General features: G+C 40.5%; 1 protein-coding gene across 1 annotated transcript in view; it reads right to left on the reverse strand.

The window, feature by feature from the left end:
• Nucleotides 1-26,234, reverse strand: part of RALGAPA2 (Ral GTPase activating protein catalytic subunit alpha 2) — a 225,136-nt gene that overhangs the window by 88,618 nt on the left and 110,284 nt on the right. Inside the window, exons 25-33 of the mRNA XM_087818894.1 lie at nt 25,193-25,321; nt 24,332-24,390; nt 20,403-20,511; nt 15,239-15,349; nt 13,616-13,684; nt 13,212-13,349; nt 10,279-10,462; nt 5,310-6,081; nt 4,364-4,435 (exon numbers count right to left, since the gene is read on the reverse strand). Of these exons, the coding sequence (XP_087675020.1) occupies nt 4,364-4,435; nt 5,310-6,081; nt 10,279-10,462; nt 13,212-13,349; nt 13,616-13,684; nt 15,239-15,349; nt 20,403-20,511; nt 24,332-24,390; nt 25,193-25,321 (1,643 nt within the window). The remainder of the gene's footprint in view (nt 1-4,363; nt 4,436-5,309; nt 6,082-10,278; nt 10,463-13,211; nt 13,350-13,615; nt 13,685-15,238; nt 15,350-20,402; nt 20,512-24,331; nt 24,391-25,192; nt 25,322-26,234) is intronic.

The following is a 26,234-nucleotide window of genomic DNA, read 5'->3' on the forward strand; positions in this document are numbered from 1 at the left end:
CACATGATCTCATTTACTTTCAACAGCCCTAATGAGACAAGTTTTGCCATCATCACCTCCCTCGTAGAGACGGCTGAAAGGAGGCACAGAGAGTTTTAAAGAGCACACATGCCAAGCAGGAGACTGGGAATTGAAGCACGGTAGTCTGGTTCTCGAGATCACTCTCTCAAGGCACGATACACTTCACAGCATGTTACAACACAGGGTTTGGCAAGTTCTCTCCTCTTTTGTTAAAAAATATCTTTGAAAGCATTTCAAACAGATATCAATTGTGAAAAAGATCCATGTAACCACCCATATTTCATTTTCTACACTTCAAACTAAGGATACTGGGTAGTTCATAACGGGAACTGTAGAACATGCCTCACAAGACTTCATGGGAAACAGAGACTTCTTCCAAGCAGAACACATCTAGATACCTTCTTTGTGAGGGGTATACCCACTCTGTGCTCTGACTAATCTGACGGTGCCTGGTAGGGTGTATAGCTGTCCAGGGAAACCTCTTTGGCCATATAAACCCTTCATCCATTTCCTCCATGATGGATTTGGGGCACGTTGCTATTAAATCCTGTAAACGTAATGTGTGCGTTGAGGAAAGGAGCCCTTCCCTTTTACCTTTTGTACATCTAGCGCAGTCTGTGGCACACAGTAGGTGCCCAGTTAAATTTCTGGTGAACTGACCAGAAATATGATGATACATTTAAATGTATTAGTGACCCATTTCTACAAATTATACCTGGAGTAAAATGTCAAAATAACTGGACCTAGAGAGAGGTTAGAGATGAAGACGTTTCTCATTGAAACAGAGCTATGATCAAGAACTGCTCATTCCACAGCCTCACCATCCAGGAGCTCTACTCTGGTTTCTACCTTCTAAAATGGTGGATGACTGCTTCCAGAGTAGTTCCATTCCTCTCCTTATTTTTGCATTACATTCTGAAAAATCTCATAGAAAAAACTATCAAGAGCTCAAACAATATGAAAATGTTTCCACTGTCAAACTGTTTAATATCTCAACATTGTAGTCTGGTTGGACATCCAACCTGGTGGGAACTTGGCTCCATATTTTAACATATTCTCAAGTATTTCCTTCTGCAGTAGTTGTTATTATTGTTTTATGTGTTTGTTTGTTTGTTTACTGATAAGCAGAATGAACTGAAACTCAAAAAGTCATATAAATAAATGGAGGAAAGTACTCTCCTATTTATCCAGACAGCTTATTCATTTTTCCCATAGTCTGCATGTGATAAAAATACAATAAAAATTACAAAATTTAACAAAAAGTTACAAAAACTTGTTATTTCAATATATAAGCAAAGAACCTATTACCATTTTTGTACACAAAAATGAGAAGCTACTATATTCTATTTTACAATTGTTTTTTCCCCCACTTAAAATATTTATGAATACTTCATTGTTTAAAATATACATAACATAAAATTCTCCATCTGAACCATTTTTTAGTATGAACACTTTAATACCATGTGTTTCTACAATTAAGTTATTTAACGGTTGTAGAACATTCCATTATATTAATATACCACATTGCAAATCCTCAATATAGGACAGTTAGGTTGCTTCCATTTTTAAGACATTTTCACATTGTCTTTGATATGTCCTTAAAATAAATTCATAGAAATGGAATCGTCATCACTGCCCAGGTTTAAGGCTTTTGATGCTCACTGGCCTGCTGCCACGGGAGAAGGTGGACACTGAATGCCCTGACTGGTGTCACATGAGCACACCCTTGGGGGTGCCTCTCTTGATGAGAGCAGGTGTTATGAGGAGAGGTGAGTTTTGTGCGGATGGATCCCTGGGGCTCAATGCTCTAGTACACCTTGTACTTCCAGACTGTCAGAAAGCTTGTCCTCATGAGTATGAGGCTCCAAAAGGTGACACAATTTACTCCCTGAGCAACAGGCAGGGGGGAAATGAAGCCTAGAATCTGGCTGGCTCATTCTTAGAGCTGTAATGATTTGGGGGCTCAGATGATAATAGAGATCATAACCATGACCTAAAAGATTGTCTCTTTCAACAAAGAAGAAAAAAGTATAGTTACTCAATTTCTTTGGCAGCTCTCTCTCTTTTTAAAAAAGTACTCAGCATTTAATTTTTCTATATACTTTACATACAATCTTAGGTTTATCAAGTCCAAGCTCTTTACATTGTAGCTGCTCCCAGATCCTTGAGTCCTCATTAACTCCACGTGGGAGCACAAGGGAGTTAAGCCTCAATGACTGCCTGACTGATGTAGGTGTGAGGAAAGGTGATCTTTAGCTGTAAACATTCATCAAATTTCACATCCTCCAAATGTTAGCACCACAGAGAGCCTGCTAGGATGCAGACGCTGGTGTCTGGCCTTATTAGAGCCAGGCTTTGAAATGATAATTAGCAACATCAACAGCACTTCATATCCAGAAGCTGCATGACCCATGCATGAAGGAGCAGGTAATTCGGGAAAACACATACATGAAACCAACCATGCCCTGTTCCTCATTAGAATGCATTTTTCTTTCTTATTACGAATGTGACCTGTGCTGTCACATTCAAAGGCCAAGCAAAAGAAACAATTTTAACTTTCACCTTAGCATGTGGTGGCAAGAGGCATTAATATTTAAAAGGAGAAATCGCTGTATGTACAAGCATCACACTCTTTCATCTCTGCTGACAGTATACAGTATACAGATGATAGCTGCAGGATAGCCTCTACTTTTCCTAAGAGCATGCTAAGCAAGAACTATGCCTTCATAGCAGAGAGAGAAGCTGATACCAGAAATAAATAGAAACACCCTGGTTGAAAGTTGAGGAGCATGGTGTGTTATCTGCTTACTGACCAATACAGGAGATGGTCTAGATTTCTCACAGCTAAAGAGTCCCTGACTTATTTCCATTTTTAAAAAAAGTTGATACCTTTTCAGATGTCAAGAAGGCACCAGGAGGTGGGGTTTGAAGCGAAGGTTAATCAAGGGGCAGAGGATGTGCCAATCAGCTCTCCAAAGCCATATTTTACTACAGCAGCACCCCGGGGAGCTAATTCAACTGTATCTCATGCAACCAAAGTGCATTAACACTCGCGATCACAAGATACCAGTGTATTCACTTAATACTAAGGAGCGCCAAGTAATTCAGCATATGCTTGGAAAACTGAGTGTGGAAGCCAAGTGACAGCTTGTCTAATACTGAGGACGAGAGGGAGAAGAAGCGAGTCCCTAAGTCCTTCAGCAGAAATTCCTCAGAATTTTCAGAGAATCCAGTGTCTTTCCAGAGAATCCAGTGTCTATTCTAGAGAAAAAGAGGCACAGCAACTGGGAAACTCAGTATGATCACGGGGACGTGAGGAGTAATGGCCTCAGGTTTTTCATTGCTAATGAAAGATGTTATGATATTCTTAAGGGAATAAAAGTGGAACACCCCAGGCGCAATTGGCTGAGCATCATCCTGTGCACGGAAAGGTTGCCGGTTTGATTCCCGGTTTGATTCCCGGTTGGTCAGGGCACATGCCCAGGTTGTGGGTTCAGTCCCAGTCAGGGTGTGTATGGGGGGGCAGCCAATCGATGTTTCTCACATCGATGTTTCTCTCTTTCTCCCCCTCTCCTGTCCTCTCTCTCTAGAATCAATAAAAACATACTTTGAAAAAGCAGTAAAAGAGGAACAAAGGCTATTTTTGAAATGAGTTTTTTAAAAAGTAAAGGTTAAGGAAGCAGTTTGCTCAAGGAGCACGTGTTATGTACCCACTACTATTCTTACTTTACTGAGACATTTTTGGAGCATACATTTCCCCAAATCAAAAACTGGTGGTGAGCTTTTTAGAGTTGCTTCTGAGACTGCCTGAAAATGTGGGAGATTTGAGATTGGTCCAGCTTTGGAAGGTGAGGCTTAGTATTAGACAGTCACTAATTACAGCAGGTTTTAACCATGCCAGCACTGTGGAGAAGAAACCTCAGAAGGGCAGTGCGTCAGCGCACAGCATGGGTAGGAAGTCGGGCTCACTGGCTCCGAACAGCACAGCACGTGTGGGCAGGGGCAGATGACACCTGACCTGGGTGAGGCTCCGTTCCTCAAAGAAAAAGGGACGGCCGCAGCGATTAAATGACAATCAATGTCCACTGGCCACCACATGAAAGGGCCCCGATCAGAGGCACACACCTGGGGTCGGGGGAAACACTGACCTCTTTGCTGTGTGGCGCACATGCAAGCCTACTCTGCTAGGGCAGAAACACCGACAGGGCGACATGTGCAAACGTCAGCGGATTCTGCGCTACAGAGCTACCCTCGGGTGTCTCCCCGGTTATCTGTCATCGGTACCTGCCACCTACGCTGCACAGACACAAGGGGACAGAGTGCCGTGACACCTTTCACGTACCACTGGCGGGAGTCCAGGTTTTTCAGCTCTCTCAGTAACTTTGAGGTTTTCCTCAGCAGGTGGAACTTCTTCCTAAATAGGAGGAGGGACAGAATAGAAGTCATGGGATCACAGACCAAGTTTGCTCTCTCATCAATCAATCAACTGACTTACCTGTCACCCATCCATTCACCCACCTACCCATCCACTGCATGCACAAAAGCTTTGTGACCCAAGTCACAGAATGGGTTCCTCTCTCCTTAAGACATTCAAAGGCAGCAGAAGTCCACTGCACCCCACTGCTGTCCAGGACTCCGGGCGGCTCTGTGGCGAGTATGTGGCCTGTGTGCATGTGCCTCTGCCATGAATCTCTTTCCCCCACCTCTGTCCTTAAAAGCCCACTCCAGCCCTGGCCGGTTTGGCTCAGTGGTCAGGGCGTCGGCCCACAGACTGAAGGGTCCCTGGCTCAGTTCCGGCCAAGGGCACATACCTCGGTTGCACATGCGGAAGGCAACCAATGGACGTCTGTCTCTCTCTCTCTCCCTTTCCTCCCCCTTCCACTCTCTGAAAAGCAATGAAAAAAATATCCTCGGGTGAGGATTGAAAAAAAACAAAAAAACACAACTCCACTCCATCCTCAGGTCCACCCCGTTCCACCGTCCTCTCCACTGAACCACACTTCCCACTGGATTTAACTGCTCCTCTTGAACTCCTGTGTCAAGCTACCTTTCATCAGAACATGTTTTGAAAGCCTTTAAAACGTACAACAGATGTCTGGAATTGATCTGTGCAATCAGTACAGCACAGTTTCTAGCTCTAATTTAGCAGCAGAAAATAAGTGGTAAATGCTGAAATTGAGAAAAATTCCCATTTCTGTTCTCTGCTTCCCCAACTCCAAACTGATAAAAAAAGAACAATCACACAAAAATAACAACAAAATAGTTAAAGGTCCAGGGTGGATTGTTACCTTCTGTCCCATGAATTCATTCCCAAGTCATCAAGCAACAACCTGCAGAAATAAAAGGGTCCTCGGGGCTCCACGGGCGAGGGCTGCTCCTGGCTGCTGACCTGCATGGCCGAATCCGAGTCCCTCCTCTCAACGTACTCGTGTTCTTGTGCGGCCTGGCGCAAAATGGCCTCGATGATTTCCTTCTCTTGGTCACGATTCATTCCACAGGGGGGTAGGGAAGGCTCATTGAGATTTAACTGTGATGGTAAAAGGCATTCGGGACTTGTGTGGCCAATGTTTTCAAGTAATTTGTCAAGGACATCATCTCCCTCCTCAGTCTGAGCAAACTCTCTCTGAGGTCCAAGCGTCTGGTGATGCCAGCCCGAAGACAGGAAGGAAGAGCTTCTGCTGCGGGGTGCCAGGCAGCCTTCCAAAGGGCCATATAGCACCTTCCCATCCCAGGAGTACTTCCCCGAGATGTCCCTCACGATCACCCTCACGTCGGAGCGCGCGCCGGCTGGCGAGCTGCCCGCCAGGCCTTCGGCGGGTGTCTGGAGGTAGGAGATGAGGGTGCTGTCGTTGAACACGAACAGCTGCAGGTTCGGGCTCCTGAACACCTCGGAGGACAGCTCGGAGGCTTCGGCGTGCGTGTTGTCGTGGTTCTCGCTGACCAGGCTGTGCAGCACGGCCGGGCCGCCCCGGAGCGGGAAGTGTCCCAGGTGGTTCACCAGGTGGGCCATCACCATGCGGGCGGTCAGGGGGATCAGCTCCAAGCTTCGCCTCTTCCTCTCTGTGAGCAGCAGTGAAACCGCAAAAGGCGAGAGCAGAGAATGGAGATTTACACCGACCACCACCAGGCTCCAAGCTGCGCTTACAATATTTGCTTTTTTTTAAGTCTAGGAATCTTTTTCACTTATTTTCTTTTTTGACACATTCTATATGAATTTAAAGGCACAGTTTAAATAGAGTGCTAAAAGAATCAACTTACATGAAGATTTCATTCCAAAAGGGACATTTAAAAATGTGTAGACACAGCAATAAACAAGAGAAAGGTCCTTGTCCTTAAAAAGGTGACAGTTCAGGGACTCTGGGAAGTCAAAATCTGAGGTTGGAGAGGGTTGCAGAGCAGGACAGCTGGGGGCTGGAGGCTGGGGGCAGGTGGAAGCTGGGCCAGAGAGGTCACCTTGCTTCCCTCAGTAGGATAAAAGCAGACAGTGATAAGGAAACGAACCAGCCTGACGCTTGACAGTTGCGAGTACGTGAAACACAGTTTATTCTTGTATTATTATTTATTAATTATTGTATTATTTTCCACATGAACAACTGTAAAACTACTTTTGCCCAACCCTGTTTTTTTGCAATTTGTTTTAAGATCACCGTGACAATTTATGTTTTGTTGTTAGGGCATTTTAAATATTTAACAGAATCTGGTATATTAATAATTCATGGAAATACTAAGAAGGCTTTAACTAAATTTGTAGTTGATGATTAAAAGCCCAAGAACAACCGACTTACAAAATTTTCAAGACTTCAAATGTATAGAAAGACTTGAAAACTGCATCTAAAAGTGGGCCTTCTAGAATGTTTGAGGTAGAACGGAGAAGCATACAAACTAAATCTCTAAGTATGGACTGAAAAGACCACTTAAGCTTGAGAACCAGTTAGGGAGAGTTTAATTTACCACATTTACAAAAAAATTGTGCATTAATCTAAACACAAGTTAAAATGAAATCTTTTCATTTTAACAAAAATATATCACTAGATATTTAAATTAACTAAGATTTATAATTGGGCTTAAAGGTTTAGAAAATAGTTGTTTTCTAAAATCACAACATAAAAAATTAAACAGTAATCAAAAATTAAATATTAATAAAATAAATTCAATTTATTAATTAAATTAACAAAATTACTTTAACATTAATTTAACCTAAATCCACAAGAAAATTAATTTTTTCATGCTAAACACTCTCCGTCTCAGACACTGAAATCCAATTGACTTATTTATAAAACATCAATTTTATGACGTATAAATCTAGAAACAGATAATCAGTTCCTAGAATCTAAGAAATTCTATATGATGACTGAGGAAAACAAGACTGTCCTGACTTTTCTTGGATTTCTTCTTGATTTTTTTTGCTTTTCAATGAACAAAAAACCATCTGGATTCAATAATGTAAAAGAAAAACTTCACATAAAAAATCCTCCTTTTGTAGAAGCGAAGGAGGCCATCTACATCAGTTTCTAAAAATTAAACTCCTCTTCTCACCCCTGGCAGACGTGTGTATGATTTCCACACAGCTGAGAAATCCAAGATACCTCAGCTAATTCCCTTGAAACTACAGTTATGAATACCTTTGCTTTTGAGTCTACATCAACTTTTTCAAAAGCTACAGATGTTTTTATTCATGCTTATCATTCCATATGAATATCTGCCCCATCAGAAATGTTAATGCCCCAGCAGCAAAGGCACGGCCAGCTCAGGAGTCATCAGGGAAGACACCGTGTAGTGATGACATGGCAGAGCAGGTCATGAAACGAACTATAAAGGCCTCATTTGATAAAGCCCAAGGCATAAAATAACTACTGCAATAGCAACTTCCCTCTATTTCTACTTACACAGGTTGTGCTTTCAATTTGAGATAAATACAAATTCGTATTTTAATGAACATGTTTGAATTCTACAATGGGAAATTAACCTGAAGTCACACTGATCAAGTCATAAACTATGACACACTCAATAAAAACCCAAAATACTTTTTTTTTGTTACTGAGAAGTAAGAAAAGGAACTGTTTATAAAATGAGAATTGTTCTTCCCTGGCAGACTGCAGCTGGATCGACTGCCTGTGGGTGCCCTGAGAAATGAAAAGAAAGTCTAGATTCCATTAATGAAAAACAAGCTCATGACTTCTACAAACTATGAAAAATATAGGCCAAATATTTATTTATTTTTCTAAACTTAGAGATAAAATATAGAAGCAGTAATTTTAAGCTGTCCTTTAACTTTTATTTTTTAAAGCTCCTCCCTTCCTTTCATTTTAAGCACTTAGAGGTATTAATGAGGGGGGCACATGGTGCATGCCATTTACAGCTTCTCCTTGAGCTGGGCCAGTTTATCATGATGAGTCATAATTAGGGGTGAACCTATTTTTATAATAGTTATATGGGATGAATGTAAATTAATGACTTTGGGACAAAGTAAATTAATTTTCTTATGAGACATGGTAGGAAACAAGGTAGGAAACAAAGGAAACAGATAAAGGGTCACTTTATTAAAAAAATAAAGTTTGAATTTACAACTGTGGGGAAAAAGTCAAGAAAATATTGCATTTTAAACAAACATTGAACTCCAGAAAAAGACAACTACATAATTAAGCAAATGGAGGGCAACAAGGAGACAAATGAAAATGTGCCACACGCCATCCACCAGCAACACGCTCAAAATGAGTCCTCAGGGTATTCTTGCAAAATATCAGAGGAAGTGGTGCGAGGTTTCAGGACCTTGGTCATCAGACCTTAAATCCAAATCCTGTCTCCATTGCTTCTGACTTGCACACCCCTGGGAAAATCCTTCACTTGGGTTTGCTCATCTATCAAATGGAGCTAAGACAAGGACAGGCTGGCTCCCGAGCCCACGTTCCTGAGCAGGGCCCCGACGCTGGTCCTCTCCATCCGCACTTCACCCAGCCCCTCGCAGCTGGAACCTCACTCCAGGCTCTGCCGTTTCGCCAGCACAGCCCCGGACCCCGTGCCCTCGGCCGGCTAGTGCCTGCTCTGTCCTTCCTCTCTCCACCAAAGGCTCCACAGAGGGTCTGTTTAGAGATCTGAATGGTCACCCCCAGGTCATCTGCTCATGCCACCTGGCCACAGACCAATCACTCTGCCCAGAGTACTCAGCAAAACCAGCCACCGAACATTCGGCTGGGAAATCCAACAGCTCCTGTTCTGTTCCCACCCTGCCCGAGCTTTCCGAAGCCCCCGCCACAGCTGACCTTCCTCGCCACTGCTGACCTTCCTCGCTCCCTACCTACCCTCTTCCTGGGACCTCTGGAAATGGCTCTTCCCTGATTCGTCTCTCCATTTCCCTCGCTTTCCTTTCCTGGGGGCATTCCCGCACTCCTTTGTCTTTAAGGGTACTTTTACCCAGAGTTCCATTCTTGGGCCTCCACACCCACTTTTTTTTTTTTTAACTTCTAATTTTGAGACAGTTGAAGATTCACATGCATTTGTGAGAAAGAACACGAAGAGAGTTTAAATATCCTTCACTCCAACAGTGACATCTTCCGTACCTATAGTGCCATATTACAATCAGGAAACTGACACGGAAATAATTCGCCAATATTCAGAGTTCAGGGGGGCTCTATGCAATTTTATCAGATGTATGGATAGACGACACACCCACATTTTGACTCACATTCCAGAGATGAGCTCCTGTCATCCTGGGGAGAAGGGTGGCCGTGAAGGACATACTAAGTCCTGGAGATGCCCACACGCTCTAAAACTGCCCCTATATGCTGTAAACAGAGCTATCCTAAGGGGTGCATGTAGGTCCCCACCTCTCTCCAGGACGCTCTCTTAGGAGCACCTCACCAGCTCCTTTCAAAGTCGGTCCATCCTTCTAAGTCTCGCTTCAACCCTTCTCCACGGGAAGCCCCTATGGTGCTGCCAGTCCACGAAAGAGTCCACACACATTTATCCTGCCTCTCCCATTAGATGTAAAGCTCCTTGGGGATAGAAAATGACCTGTTTTTGTGGGTCCCATGGGTCTGAGACATATGGTTCTTCAATAATACAAAATTCAACTTAGATGGAAAAAGAAAGAAGAAATAGAGAAAAAGAGAAGAAACAAGGAAGGCAGAATTTTCAGAGAACTTTAGAAACCAGGCTTTCAGCAACTAGAATTAAAAACAACACAGCAAGCATGGATAAAAGGCTATATAATCTTTCCTTTTCCTGCCCACAAAAATTAATATTCTGAAAAAAACTCACCCTCTTCCACAGTAAGCAGGTTGCCCAGTTCTGCTGATGAATGATACTGGACTGGCTCAGAATTCATCACATTTGCCAGCGGCAGGAAGGGGTCATAATCTGAGGATGACAGGTCGGCCAGGGTCAGTGTGTAGTGACTCTGTTGGGTGTATGTGCTTGAGCCACAGACACAGCAGTGCAGAACCTGTGGAAACAGAAGGGAATGTGTGCCACGGATGCCACTAACCTCTGTCCCTTAGGAGGTAGGACTCCTGCTTGGTAATAGTTTAAAACAACAAATCTTTTCCATTCTAAAACATATTCTTGCTATTAGCAAGTTTATTTGTTCCTTTCACATCAATGTCAATAAATATATTCTCAAGGCAGGAAAAAAAAAGCAAAAGTAAAAAAGTGCCTATTTTGCTATTCTGTATGAAAATCAAGGTAATATTCTAGAAACTAAGGAGACATCTTTGGGCTAAATATATTTATATGAAGTTAATTCACTTTTATTTATCTATTTAAAAATATTTTTATTGAATTTATTGGGATTACATTGGTTAATAAAATTATATAGGTTTCAGGTGTATAATTCTATAAAGCATCATCCATATATTGAACTGTGTGCTCACCACCCAAAGTCTAGTCTCTTTCTGTCATTTCACTTTCAGATGACTAACTTGGATTTTCCCACATGGCAGGAGGCCTTGTGGTCAGGCTGGACATCTCCCTGTTTAGTTCCTTCTACCAGTGTTGCCCCTTGGGGACTGGAGGAGGACTGGGGAGTACGCAGCCTTTGTGCACAGCTAAAAAGAACCAAGAACATGCTGTCAGCCAAGGACACTCACCTAAATGTGCCATCTTCCTAGCAGAAAGGCACCATAGAAAAACTATGGTAGCTTTCTTATTAATATAAAAGTGAGCTTCTGTCATTGAAAGAATTACTTTCTATTAGTCAAATGTAATAAAAATAAGAAACGCAAATTAAAACCACAATACAATACCACTGCGTACCCACCAGATAGCAAAGGGTTAGCAGCTGCAAATCTGAGACACTGTTGGTGACGGTATAAATTAGCACAGCCACTCCAGAAAATTATTTAGTGTTCACCACTAAAGCAAAATATATGTATTCCAGCAACTCCACTCCTGGGTATGTCCCTGGCAGAAATGCACACATATATGTGTACCAAAAAACATACTAGAATAGAATGTTCACAGAACTGTCCTTTATGGTCCCAAACTCTAAACTACCCAAATTTCCATCAACAGTAGAATAGAAAATAAATTGTGGTTTATTCTCACTGTGTAATTCCAAAGAGCAATGAGAGTGAAAAACCTCCAACTATTCACAACAACATAACGAATCCCTCAAAAACAATGTTGTGTGGAGACATCAGGCACAAAAGAACTTACAGTATGCTTCCATCTATATAAAGTTCAAAAATAGGCAGAACTAATCCATCTGTGTCAAGAGAGTGGTTATCCCTAGGTATGTGGGGGGGGGGTACTGACTAGGAGGAGGTGCAGTGGGGACTTCTGGCAGGCTAGGAATGTTCTGTTTCTAGAGTTGGGATCTGGCTTCAGAGGTATATTTACTTTGTGAAAATTCATCAGGCTCTTTCTTATGATTGATGCAATTTTCTAAGTGCATTTATACTTCAATAGAAAGTTTCCTTTAAAAATACAATGAAGACTTATTCGATAAATTTATGAATCGTGTTAACTATGAGGTGACTTTAAATTGGTAAAGCAATTTTAAGAGACATTTTTAAGAAAAGAGATGAATTTAAATAATTGTGGCTACTTTAAGGATGACAGCAGTAGCTAATTGATCCCAACATAGTGATTTAAATCTTTAATTAGTGAAGAATCCATTTAAAAATACACAATACTTTTTAGTAGAATTTCAACCATGGTTAAGTGGTATTTTTAAAATTTAATAAATTTTAAAATAAGGCAATAAAGTAATCAATTAATGACTTGGAATCTCTTTTAAAAACCTATTGTTAAAGGTTTGTTACTAAAAAAATAAACAACAGAATTGTCCCTACATAAAAATAATTATTGAATGGACACACAAATGCTAAATAAATAAATAGTAATAAATAATAATAATAATAATAATAATAATAAATAAGGCCCTCACAGGACAGACTGAAAGGCCTATATAGAAGGATAGTATAGCCCTGCTGGGTGTGGCTCAGCGGTTGAGCATTGACCTGGGATCCAGGCGATCTCAGTTCGATTCCTAGTCAGGGAACATGCTGGGGTTTCGGGCTCCATCCCTAGTTGGGGGCATGCAGGAGGCAGCCAATCAGTGACTTTCCCATCACTGATGTTTCTCTCTCTCCCCCTCTCCCTTCCTCTCTCTGAAATCAATAAAGATATATATATATTTTTTTAAAGGAGGATAGTATAAAGGGTCCAGAGCAAACACCACGCCTAGTCATTAGTATGGGGTGAAATTCAAATATTTTAAGTGCTATAAAAATGATGATGTTAATCATTTTGATGTGATATATTTCATTAATTTATTTCTAAAGATCTTTAAAGCAAAGAGGTTACTGGGACCACTATACTTTTTTCTTCCTTTGAAAAACAGATTTTGTCAAACTAAGGCTGTGGATATTCCTACAATATAAACAGATTTTTTTTTTTTAAATTAAGTAGATCTGGACTATGTTCCATGAAAACTGGGGGATTCTAATCAAACTGCAGTTGTGTAAAGATGACAGTCATGTGACAATGCACGCACCTTTCACTTGGTAATCATTGCTTCTCTTCCATTATACCTGTCTGTTTCCCTAAGTTATTCATTTCTTTTACCCCCCCCCCCCATAAGCCCTCTTCGAAAGGGCATTGGTAAATAAGTACATGCACAAAACGTATTTGGGAATTCTTGGATGCTCAAGCCCAGACGCTAGGCCTGTTAGGCCCAGCTGGAGACTCACCCTGTAGATGTAATCCAGCAAAGGGGCTCTGGGTGAGTGCTGCTCCTCCAGGGCCACCGTGGACGCTGGGCGCAGCAGGGCGCTCACCGGCAATGCCATGCACCAGTCCAAGAGGCAGAGCAGCAAGGACACAATAAACTGCAAGAGGAAACAGGCCCAGGACCTTATACTGCAGTCTTTCAGACTTCACTACGGTAATAACAAACAGAATTGTCCCTGCACGATAGTAACTGTTCAACGGACACACAACTAAAACAGGAATAAATGAATGAGTGAGGTTTTCACAGGAGGGTTAGCAGAGAAGGTACTACGAAGGACAGCCCTGCGAGTAATACTATTTATCATTCTGTTTTACATTTTTTTTAAATAGACTTCAGGAGAAACTTAGCCAAGGTGCCACCTACCTTCTTATCTGTTTCCACTGAGGAGAACTCTGCACTTGGTAAAAGAAAAGCAATTGTGGCCACAAGGATCTGTATAAAAGACAAATCCCCAATCAAACAGACCATAGTGACACTTTTGAAAGCCGTATGGTAAGAGTCCCATATGGCTTCCACTCCACTCTACTGGTAGCAAAATTGGGGGCCCTGGAGAAATATTTCTCTCTGTAGTCATACAATTTCTATCTTCAGTCTCCACATTTCCCGTAGAAAAGCAAAAAATGCTTTCAAGAACAGTTATGAAAATGCTCCCATTTAGTTTTCTTATAAATCGCCTCAGGTCTACTCCCGTTATCCCAGTGTCTCAGCATGCCTTCTATTCTCAAAGGCATTCTGTGTAGACAATAAATTATACGGTTGCCCCAAAACTCAAGTTTACATGGTGCAGCACCATATTCCTATGTCTGCAGTTCTAATTCACTCTAGGTCACTTAACATCAAAAAATCACTTATGAGAACAGTGACCGCGCTGGTGAAATTTGTCTTGGGCTGAGAAAAAATGAGTCAGGATCATGCTCCCTCTAATACCACATGGAAACAAACCAAATTTCCTTGAAGAGTTACCACTGGATGTATAAATAACAGGGCATGTTTTTAAAAAGTATAGCTATAAAAACTGGCAGGGCCCTGGCCAGCATGGTTCAGTGGTTAGAGCGTTGGCCCAGGCACTGAAGGGTCTTGGGTTTGGTTCCTGGTCAAGGGCACGTACCTGGGTTGCAAGTTCGATCCCTGGCCCTGGTCGGGGCATGTGTAGGAGGCAACCAATTAGTGTCTCTCTCTCTCTCTCTCTCTCTCTCTGTCCCACTTTTCCACTCTCTCTAAAAATCAATGGAAAAAAATATCCTGGCGTGAAGATTAACAAAAACAAAACAAAACAAAAAACTGGCAGGAATGGGTGTGCTTTGCTACCAGGCCCTACAGGGGCAAGGGTCCCTGCTCCCGTACGGTCAAGCACCAGGACATTATCGCTGAGTGGATTCTTCCTGCTCCTCTGGCCCTCTACTCCACCAATCACCCTCACGGAGGGTATTATAGCAGTAATCTCATTACAGCTGGGTAATCAGGCCATGGCAGAAAGCACAGTCCGGGCCTTCAGTCTGGGAGGCTCCTGTTTTACACAACAGTCCCCCCCCCCCCCAGGCAGAGGGCATCATAACCAGCTGCCTACTCCTTGTTGGCACCATCCAAATTACTATGGATGAATGAAGTCCAATCTACAAAGCCCTCTTTGTTGTGGTCGTGTCTGCCTTTCAAACTCCCCAAGTGTAAGGCTCTGCCCAGGAACACTGGTAGCTTTTACATGGTGCCCGAAATCATAGCTGAGAACCAGTGCAGCTCAATCTTAAAAACGAAGACTCACGTGGCAATTTAATATTCAGCTCTCTAACAGTTACTTGAGTATTCATAATCAATTAAATATCAAATATAGGGTGTCCCAAAAACATGTATACACACACTGAATAATTATAAAGGCAGTGTTTATTAAAATACATTCTGCTTTCAAAACTGAGGTAGGTATCAGCTGGTAAACTGTGTATACATTTTTTGGGGGGGATACTGTGTATAATAAAAAGAAACGAGACTTACTTCTGCAATTTTCAGAGGCAGAGAGGTTTCAAACGTCTGAAGCTTTTCCCAGTAGGAAACCAGCAACTGAAGCACATCACAAGCTGACTGTGCCACGACTTTGTTAGGAAACTGAAAGGAAACCAAATCCCAAACTAAGTGACCTCACTTAACACAAACACCATTCCTAGGGGAGAGCAAAAGTGACTTCTTTCTAGCTCCTTTTAGAGATACATTCCCTTGTTTTGCTTTATTTTTTTTTCTTTTTATTGAATGTATTGAGGTGACACTGGTTAACAAAATTATACAGGCTTCAGGTGCACAATTCCACAACACATCATCTGTACACTGTATTGTGTGTTCACCACCCCAAGTCGAGTCTCCCTCCATCACCATGTATCCCCCATACCCTCCTCCACCTCCCCTTCCCCTCCCTCCCCTGGCAATCACCATAGTGTTGTCTGTGTCTATGACTTTTGGGGGTTTTTTTGCTTAATCCCTTCACCTTTTTCACTCAGGCCCCAACCCCCCCTCCCATCTGGCAAAAAAAAAAAAAAAAAAAGGCCAGTTCCATTTTTAATTTTTTGAGGAAACGCCATGCTGTTTTCCACAGTGGCTGCCCCAGTCTGCATTCCCATCAATAGTGCACCAGGGTTCCCTTTTCTCCACAGCCTCACCAGCACTTGTTGATTTATTGATGGCAGCCATTCTGACAGGTGTGAGCTGATACCTCATTGTAGTCTTAATTTGCATCTCTGATCATTAGTGACGTTGAGCATATATTCATATATCTCTTGGCCATCTGTGTGTCCTCTTTGGAGAAGTGTCTATTCAGGTCCTTTCCCATTTTTCAATTGGAATGTTGTTGGTTTTTTGTTGTTTTTTGTGGTGTTGAGTTGTCTGAGTTCTTTATAAGTTTTGGGTATTACCCTCTTATCATATAGATGTATCATTGGCAAATATGTTCTACCATTCAGTGGGTTGTCTTTTCATTTTCTGGATCGTTTCCTTTGCTGTGCAAAAACTTTTTAGTTTGATGTAGTTCCATTCATTTACTTTTTGTTTTCCTTGCCCTGGGAAACATATCAGAAAAAATATTTCTACAAGAAATGTCCAAGATTTCACTGCCTATGTTTTCTTCTAGGATTTTTATGATTTCCAGTCTGACATTTTAAGTCTTTAATCCACTCTGAGTTTATTCTTGTGCATGATGTAAGAAGGTGGTCTAATTTCTTTCTTTCTTTTTTTTTTTTTGCATGTATCTGTCCAATTTTCCCAACAGCATTTATTTGACTAGACTCTCTTTACCCTAGTTTATATTCTTAACTCCTTTGTCAAACATTAATTGACCACAAAGGCATAGGTTTATTTGTGGACTCTATTCTGTTCCACTGATTGATATGTCTCTTTTCATGCCAGTACTATGGCCTTGTTGTATAGTTTAATATCAGGTTGTGTGGTTTTTCCACCTTTGTTCTTCTTTCAAGGTTGCTGGGGTCTTTTGTAGTTCCATATAAATTTTTGGAATATTTGTTCTAGTCTCTTAAATACACCATTGGTATCCTGATAGGAACCGTGTTGAATCTACAGATTGCTTTGGGTAGTATGGACATTTTAATGATGGTAATACTTCTTATCCATGAACATGGTAAATGCTTCCATTTATTTGCATCTTCCTCAACTTCTTTCTTCAGTGTATTAAATTTTCTGAGTATAGGTCTTTTACATCCTTGGTTAAATTTATTCCTAGGTAGTTTTTTGCTGTTGCAATTGTAAATGGGATTGTTTTCTCAGTTTCCCTTTCTGATAGTCCATTATTGGTGTATAAAAATGCAACTGACTTCTGGATATTTATTTTGTATCCTACTACTTTGCTGAATTCATTTACCAGAGCTAGTAGGTTTTTGGTGGAATCTTTAGGACTCTTTATATACAGTATCATGTCATCTGCAAATAATAACAGTTTTACCTTTTCCTTTCCAATTTGGATGCCTTTTATTTCTTCTTGTCTGATTGCTGTGGCTAGGACTTCCAGTATTTCACTGAATAAGAGTGGTGAAGCAGACATCCCTGTCTTGTTTCCAATCTTAAGGGAAATACCTGTCATTTTTGCTCATTAGCTATGGTATTGGCTGTGGGTTTGTCATATGTGGCCTTTATTATGTTGAGGTATGTTCCCTCTATTCCTACTTTGCTGCGAGTTTTTATCATAAATGGGTGCTGCATTTTATCAAATGCTTTTTCTGCATCTACTGATATGATTATGTGGTTTTTATCTTTCACTTCATTTATGTGGTGTATCATGTTTATTCATTTGTGGTATTGTACCAACCTTTCATCCCTGGAATAAATACTATTTGACCATGGCGTATGATGTTTTTAATATATTTCTGGGTCTGGTTTGCTAATATTTTGTTGAGGATTTTAGAATCTATGTTCATCAGGGATATTGGCCTATAACTTAATTTCTTTGTCGTGTCTTTATCTGGTTTTGGAAGTAGGGTAATGCTGGCCTCATAAAATGAGTTTCGAAGTCTTCCCTCCTCTTGAATTTTTTGGAATAGTTTAAGAAGGATAGGTATTAGTTCTTCTTTGAATGTTTGGTAAAATCCACCTGTGAAGGCATCTGGTCCAGGGCTTTTGTTTGCTGGGAGTTTTTTTGATTACTGCTTCGATTTGGCTAGTTGTAATCTGTCTAATCAGATTCTCTGATTCTTCCTGATTCAGTTTTGGAAGATGGTATGCTTCTAGGGATTTACCCATTTCATCCAGGCTGTCCAATTGTTGGCAGATAATCATTCGTAGTATTTTCTTACAATTCTTTGTACTTCTTTGGAGTCAGTTGTTACTTCTCCTCTGTCATTTCTGATTTTATTTATTTGGGTCCTCTCCCTTTTTTTCTTGATGAGTCTGATTGAAGGTTTGTCAGTATTGTTTATTTTTCAAAGAACCAGCTCTTGGTTTCACTGATCTTTTGTATTTTTTTTTTTAAGACTACTTCATTCAAGCTGGAGCAAGAGGGGTTCTTTGGCTTTCCTTAGTCACCTTCTCTTTCATTTCTAAAATGGAAATAGCTGTAGAATGTACAGGGGTAGGGGATTGACAGGCACAGTCCAAGCACTGTGCTGGGAAACCCATGACCGAGTAAGGGCTCAATAAAGGGCAGGTACATTTTTTTCTGATGCCTTATGTTTTTCCTCATATTTACAGAAATATTACAGAAATTTTTGAAAATTTGTATAAATACAAAGAAAAAATATAAGTTGTTATATTTTCATCTCTCTTTTATACTACATAGACATAGAGATCTGTACATCTCCTTCGTTTCCAGGTACTATCAAATTATTAACACCTTTTCCAGGAAAGAGGCAGAGGTGGGGGAACCACATTATATTAAATATACATTTCTTGATTTAAGAAAAATTAAAATTTGAAAGACAGATCTTAGAATTGAAAAAATAAGATTAAAAAAAATTGGAATCTCCATAAGATAAACAACAGATATCTAACATTTTTCACTTTTATATGTGAATATTTCTCCATGGCTTTGGGAGTTGGGGAGTGTCCTGCACACCGCAGTTGTGAAAAAACCCAGACAAGGGGCCAGGGTATCTTGGGTTTGACCCTGGCAAGCTCTATCATTCCCAATAAGCTCATTTTCCTAATTTGTAAAGCAGAGTTGGCAATAACCCTTCACCTCATAGGGTAGTTCTAAGGATTAAACACAATTACAAAGGTCAGGGTTCAGCCCCCTGCTCAGGGCAGAGTGAGCACTCCTAAGTGGTATCTTGGTTTAATTAATTTCCCATTCCTCTCCACAGGGATCACCAGCAAGCATTTTTCCAGTTCTTATGATATAACTGGCAATCCCAGGAGGCATCAAGGGGGTAAGGGAGAGGACAGGATGACAGGGAGGTGGTCAGAGGACACACTTAAGGAACAGGAGGCATTGAGTTTGACCAGGAAGAGGGGTGGTGAGGAGGGCTGCCATGAAATCAGGCTGCCAAGGAAGGCAGGGGTCAGACCAGAGGGCAGAATGCTGAGCCATGGGCAGGGGAACACCCCTGGCGTTATCCTGTGGGCTGAAACACAAAGGGTGGCACAGGGGCCTGGTGATGACTGTCACAGTGTCAGCTGTAATGGCTATTATTATTAAAGCAGCATGTGGCAGACAGTGGAGAAGGGCAGGCAAGAGCCTGGGAGCTGGTGACAGGTGGACAGTTCAGGATTTGAACTTTAGCTTGGCCTGAAACCAGTTCTTTACCTCCTCTGCTCCTCGGTTTCTCCACCGTAAAATGGACAATCACCTAGCAACGGAGAACTTCCACAAACCCTCAGCACAGCACCTGGCAGGGGCTGGGCACTTATCTTCCGGAGGTATACTAACAGCCATGCTAAAATTACTACCACCATTTCTAAGCAGGAGCCATGGAAGGACCCAGCAGGATTTGAGCTCTGGTTTAGAAGTGGCCTAACAGGACATATAAAAGTTGAGTTTGGTGTTTCATGTCACACAGACCAGCTATCAGTGCTGGTTCCATTACTCAGGCCTGCATGGCCATGGGCTCACGACCTGATTTCTCTGGGCCTTGCTTTCCTCTGGAGTGACACAGGGACTGTAACATCTACCTCAGAGAGTTGTCATGAAGGTTAACAAAAGTATTCAGAGACCATGAATGGGGCCCAGTGTGAGTGCCCAATAAATGGAAGTTCTTCTCATTAATAAAACTAAGGAAGAGAGATGTCCTAAGAGTTCCCAAGGCCCAGCTGGACAGTGAGCACTCCGGGTCACAACCAGGGCTGTCAGGCCTCTCCTAGACCTGCCTAAGAGGCCAGAGCACAAAATCCCACTTTCTTATCACTCCCACCAGCAGGTAACAGTTGTCTTCCTTGCCACAGGAGCCGCCCAGCCACCACAGGGACCTAATTGTCACTGAACTTGGCCTAGGAACATTCAGGCTATGATGACCAGGTTGCAGATGTCAGCGAGAAAGCATCCCTTGGTGGCCTCTTCTGAAACCTCACAGAACATTCACCATTGCTCTCAGGAAAAGAAATTTTTTTAAATGAAAACAAACCTCTTGGTGATATAGGGGGAAATAAAGATGGGGCTAATTCAAATGAAAACTAGTTGAAAACCTAGAATATAGCTCAATGACAAATGGACATCGTGAGTCGGTAATACCTTCAAAGTGACACCTATCACGTTGACAGCCTCCTTCAGCCGAGGGTGGCGTGTATGCTGTGCAAGCTCTTCACATATCCAGACCCCGAGTGAGCAAATGGCAATGCATCTTTAGAAAAAGAGAAAGGAGGAAGGCTCTCATGAAATGTGATGTTTTAATGTAATCCCTGGACCAAATTTTCTTGGTATTTTCAAATGACAAAATATTTTGAAAAGTAGCAAAATTTACATTAACAGAATGTTTTCTTGAGAAAAAAAGATAAGGTAACTTCCACAGACCAGTTTTCAGGACAAAGAGAAATACTGATGATGGTTAGTAATTCAATATTTCATGAAATAGACTGTATATTTTCTGTTAATGTCACAGCATACATCAACCTATTTTTGCTGAAACTAATTTTTAATTAAATTTTACTGCTTCAAGATATTTTTGAGAAAGAATAAAAAACATGAATCTTAGAAAATTGTTGCGAATTGAGTTTGTAACTGTTTCCCTTAAAATAAAATACACAACACCTACCACAAAGAGAAGACAAATCCTATATTTTGTTATAAAGAATACTTGAATACAACTTTCAAAGTAAGTTTCACTGTTATTTCTTTTAAACAATGTATTAAGACAAAATAATTGAGTTGCACAGGCCTTTACAAACTACTGTTCTCGATTATAAATCAATTTTAAGTGGTAATTCTCTTTGGAACTGATATACTCCACTATCTTTTGCAATAATCAAAAAGTCATACTCCTATTAATTTTCTTCTGAATGTCTACATATACAATTAAAATATTTGCTCCTAAAACTGCTCATTTTCAGAACAAAAAGGGGATTCAAATCACTATTCAGAGTCAGATAATCGCTATAATATGTATCTGCTGCTCTTTGTAATAAGAGGTCACATCCAGTGCCAATCAAACTGGACACACTGCTCAGCTCTCTCTACTGAAAGTTCATTTGCATTCGATATAATTCCACAATTAAAATCAATATTATTTTGAGGTTTTAAAACCACCATCTTTCACTGGATTCTCACCTCTTTAAATTAGGATAGACTAAGTGCGTGAGAACAAACATATTAAAAATCTTTTGAAGACTGTGTCACCTTCTACCAAAATTCACTCCGTGAAGTAGTACAACCTGGTTTAGAAGATGTGCCAGGCCTTTGTTGCTTCTCCAGCCCAGCATTATCCAGGAGTTCCACGTGACTAACCCTTGATGCTCCTACGGTGCAGAGCTGTCTAGTCCACCTCTTCTCCTGCCTAGCTCCTATGCCTATTCTCAGCTAGAAACCGCGCTTTGCATTCTTAGTTGGCATATATTCTATATTCCCACGTACTCTACATTTTTTTCATTTCCCCCAGACTCTGTTCAACCCACTAAAATCTATACAACTTGGAATTATATCAAAAATTTCATTTTTACTATTTTAAGAGCCTCTCTCTGTGTGCATGTGTGTATATGTATATGAGTATGTGTATATGAAAACACTTTTATTTTTTTACAACCCATTAACCTCTTTGTTAAATGTAATTTTTTAAGGGCACAGATTTCTCACTTCTAGGACCTGCGTTACTCTGTTACCACTAGCTTTGCACTACGGAGAGCATTTGTGACCCACAAAATGGTTTTATAATCTAAACTACTCTCACTCACTCTGAGTTTTAAGCCACAGTGGCTTATAAGAGCTCTTCCATGCTATTTGCTCTCTTTGAAACTTACCATATAACATTCCCATTTAGCACCTTCTAATTCTAATACTATCAATCACTCATCCCTGGGCGCTCCTGCCAATGAGGATTCTCTGCATCCCAAGTATGTCCTTTGTGATCTCAAATGAGTTTTATCTATCAAGACACTTTTTAGCTCATGGCAGTCCTACCTTCCCTCTCATGCTGTTTCCCAACACACTCTCTTGTTTGCTACTATGCCACCTCATACCACTCCAATTTATACAACAAAACTTCTAATTTTTTCTTAATTTTCCTAAATCATCGCTCCCAAGTACAGTGTAATCTCTTTTAATGCTCCATGTATCCGAAATCTCAGTCCTGCTTCAGTCTGCACGCTTATCTATACCACACGCCCTTAATTTCACTGATTCCTTTTATTCACAACTAAGAAAGGCTGACCACATCAGACACACTTCTACTCCATTTTGAACTCTACAGAAATTTGACTTATACACTAAAAAAAAGGGTTGGAAAAAAGTTATTGCCAGCCCCTGTTGAAGGGCTGAATGTGGTGGCTACAGGAAAGGACAAATTAAGGATCCCCCCAAACTTCTGCATTAAAAATCTCATTAGGTGACGGTGCCATTTACTAAAATAGTCTGTGAGACAGTCAGCAGACTCAAGGGTTCATTAGGTTGTGTTAAGTTTGGATATGCTAAGACATGCAAGTTGAGATATTAAGTAAGCAGTTTAATATATAAGCCTGAAAGTATAAAGGGTTCACAGCAGAGTCCCGGTAAATAAATTCCGTATCATCAGCAGGTAGGTGGTACTTAAATACTCAGAAACCTAAGCATATACGTTCTTTTTTACAGGCAAAAGGAAAGAAACCATTATTTGTACAGCTGATCCTGGAAAATATATGGAGTTTGTATGATGCTGTCTTTTAAATGCCGTCTTTTAAAGGTTAATTTCCGGTTAGAACAAATAAGAGCACCTAGAAAGTCCTGGAGAGAGAAGAGGGCCAGTCCCAAGACCCGAGTCACTCTAATGTCCACACTCAGAGGTTAGGCAGAGAAGGGAGACGGGAGAGAGCAGGTGCAGTGATGCCGCAGCAAAATCAGAAGGTTACGTTTTAAGGAAACGGCAGTGCGGAGGGAGAGGCAGGCTAACTTCAGAATTAGTAAGACAAATGTGCAGAGTAAAATTTCTAAGGTAACCTCTGAAAGAAGTCGAAGAGTATCCAGGACTTCTTAAAAAAATAGAGGTAATAAATAGAATGTGGAAAAAATAGTCTGAAAGAAGAAAAAAGAGGGAGAAAAAGAAAAAAGGAAGGATGACAGAGAGAAGAGAGGAAGACAGAAAGAATCGGAGGGGGAACACTGAAGGCAAGAGAAGGGGGAAAGCAAAACACTGAGAAGGGCCAACAACAAAGTATAAAAACCGATGAAAGAGCTACCGTTTTTGCAAAAAGAGAAGACCTTAAAAGAAAAGAATATAGAAAGATTAAATTTAAGAGGACAGAAAATGTTATAAAGAAATAGCCAGATCAATATCAGAGAAGTGGTCTTTAAGATTTAAAAAATTACCCTTCGAGATAAAGAGGGTTACTACATAAATATAAAAGACTTAATTCACTATAGATCTAATTCTAAACGTCTTTGCAGCTAATAACACAGCTTCAAAATATATTTTTTAAAAATGAACAGATATACAAGGAGAAATAGGTACCAGGAGAGATCTTAATGTATTTTTCTCAGTAAATGATCAAATGATTTGAAAAATTAAAAAGAATATGCAATATTTAAAGGACATGGTTTAAAAAGTCAGTGAAGTAGACACATCTAGAACACTACACTCAACAACGGAATAGTGTATACACTGTCAAGTATGTATGAGACATTTGCAAAAACTGACTACATATAGGGTCACAAAGCAAATCTCAACAATTTATAAGACTATCAGGCAGACAGCATTTCTGAACCACGATGCAATTAACTAAGTCAGTAGCAGAAGAAATAAACAGAAATAACCATATGTTTGGAAATTAAGGAATCTGTTTCTAAATAAATCATAACTCAATGAAGGAATCATAGTGGAAACTGGAAAAAATGAAGTAAAGAGTTTTCCTGATTGAACACTTGTTATACTTTCCAGTGTGTGTAGGGCAATGTGAAAGAGCAAGTGTTTATTAACACTGTCTACACACAAATGTGTATCACAAAACTATAGAACAGTTTACGTTTCATTCAACATTTACCTTGCACATTCGCTTGGCTCTTCTGTGGCATTCTTCAGTAAAATATTTATGAGGTAATGCTAAAAAAACACAAGGAAGTAAAATAAAAACTTCATTTAGTAATTGGTTCCCCATATAATTCTGTGTTCCAAGCCATCAGGAGCGACTGAAGGACCAGGGGGCTCTGGGGAGGCTCCCATCAGGGAGACCCCGGGGGGAAGGAAACATGGGGCTCGGGGTAGCCCTGTGGGCAATTAAGCTCGGCTAGAGAACAGAAATTCTGGGTATACAACAAAAACCTAGCAAAGCAAATGAGACTTCCAGATAGGAGATTCTCGGTGTTCTTTTACTTTAATTGAATTGCATATTGTACACTGAATTATTTATTGTAATTATATACTAGGGTATGTAGATAGATTGAGCGATTCTGGGATTTGAAAAGCACTTTTGTTGGCCCCAAAATCAGCAGAGGAGGGAACGTGGAATTTCAAATTATTAGTAGTATTTAATCAGGCCGACAATGAAATGGAATGCTTAGGTTACTTCAATTAATTTTTATAAATTCATTTGATGCACTAACGCAGCATAATTAAACTAATAAAATTATTATAAAGGATGATTCGTTACACAGTCATGACCCACAGGCACGATAAACAGATATAAAAACACCCGAGGAACTTATCAGTTTTAACTATAGTATGCTCTGAATCTCATACATTTAATCTCCCTAAAACAGCCTTCCAAAAAAACAAGTATTGAACCATTTAACCAATACAGCAGAACTTTCAGATAATTAGGTCACTGTGTAATAATGGAAGAGATAACTTTAGAGCTAGAATTATAAAGTTGAGATTCAGTCAAATGCATCATGTATGTATGTACCTTGACATCTTCGGCCCCTGTAATGACTTCACTGACTTCCGGCACTGGCTGCAGCAAGGGGATCTCCTGGTAGATATTCGGGAAGCAGACAAGAGAGCCAAGAATGGTGAGAGCCTCTGAACGAGGTGCCTGCACACAAAAAAGCGAAACACATTTTTCTTCTTGTACGTTAGAAACTTCAGATAAGAGACAACATGTTTTACTTTTTTTATGATCTTGAAAGGGAATCTCTATAATTATTTTACCTTAGATAAAAAATATCAAACTATGGCTGGCTATTTTCCCTCAGGTGAATACTTACTTAGGCAGGAGAGGTTTGCCTAAATGAAAAAGCTTATTTCCAAGGAAAAATATCACTATACTTGGATATAGACAAGCACCATGAAAACTGGTTTGCTGATCAACTCTGTCATGATTGTTTTACCTGTTTTTTTAGTCTTATGTTCCTGACAAAGCAGGGTAAATCATATCAACTTAATATTAGTTTTGCTGTAAACACAATTAATAAAAATTCTTAAGAAAGAGGGATCGAGTCCAGCCGGGCGTGGCTCAGCGGTTGAGCACTGCCTTAGGATCCAGGCGATCGGGGTTCGATTCCCGGTCAGGGAACATGCCCGGGTTGCGGGCTCGATCAATGACTCTCTCCTCATTGATGTTTCTATCTCTCTCTCTCCCTCTCCTTTCGTCTCTCTGAAATCAATAAAGATATATTAAAAAAAAAATTTTTTTAAAGAAAAAAAAAGAGGGATCGAGCTAATAGAAGGTAGAGAAAGAGAGAAGACACCATCTACCTAATTTCCTGTTTCACCAAGAACTGCTTTGCAAAATATAGTGTCTGTCTTCCACTGGGAAACAAAATCACTTGTTTGCCATTATTGGAATCAGGTACACAGTAGAACCTCAGTTCTCAAACTTAATTTGTTCTGGAAGACTGTTTGAGAAGCGATTTGTTCGAAAACTGAATCATTTTTCCCCATTAGAAATTATGTAAATTGAATTAATTTGTACCAGATCCCCAAATGATTGTTTTAATCTTTCTTAT

Source organism: Miniopterus natalensis, chromosome 7 (genome assembly GCF_054644295.1).
Source record: "Miniopterus natalensis isolate mMinNat1 chromosome 7, mMinNat1.hap1, whole genome shotgun sequence".
Classification (NCBI taxonomy): Eukaryota; Metazoa; Chordata; class Mammalia; order Chiroptera; family Miniopteridae; genus Miniopterus; species Miniopterus natalensis.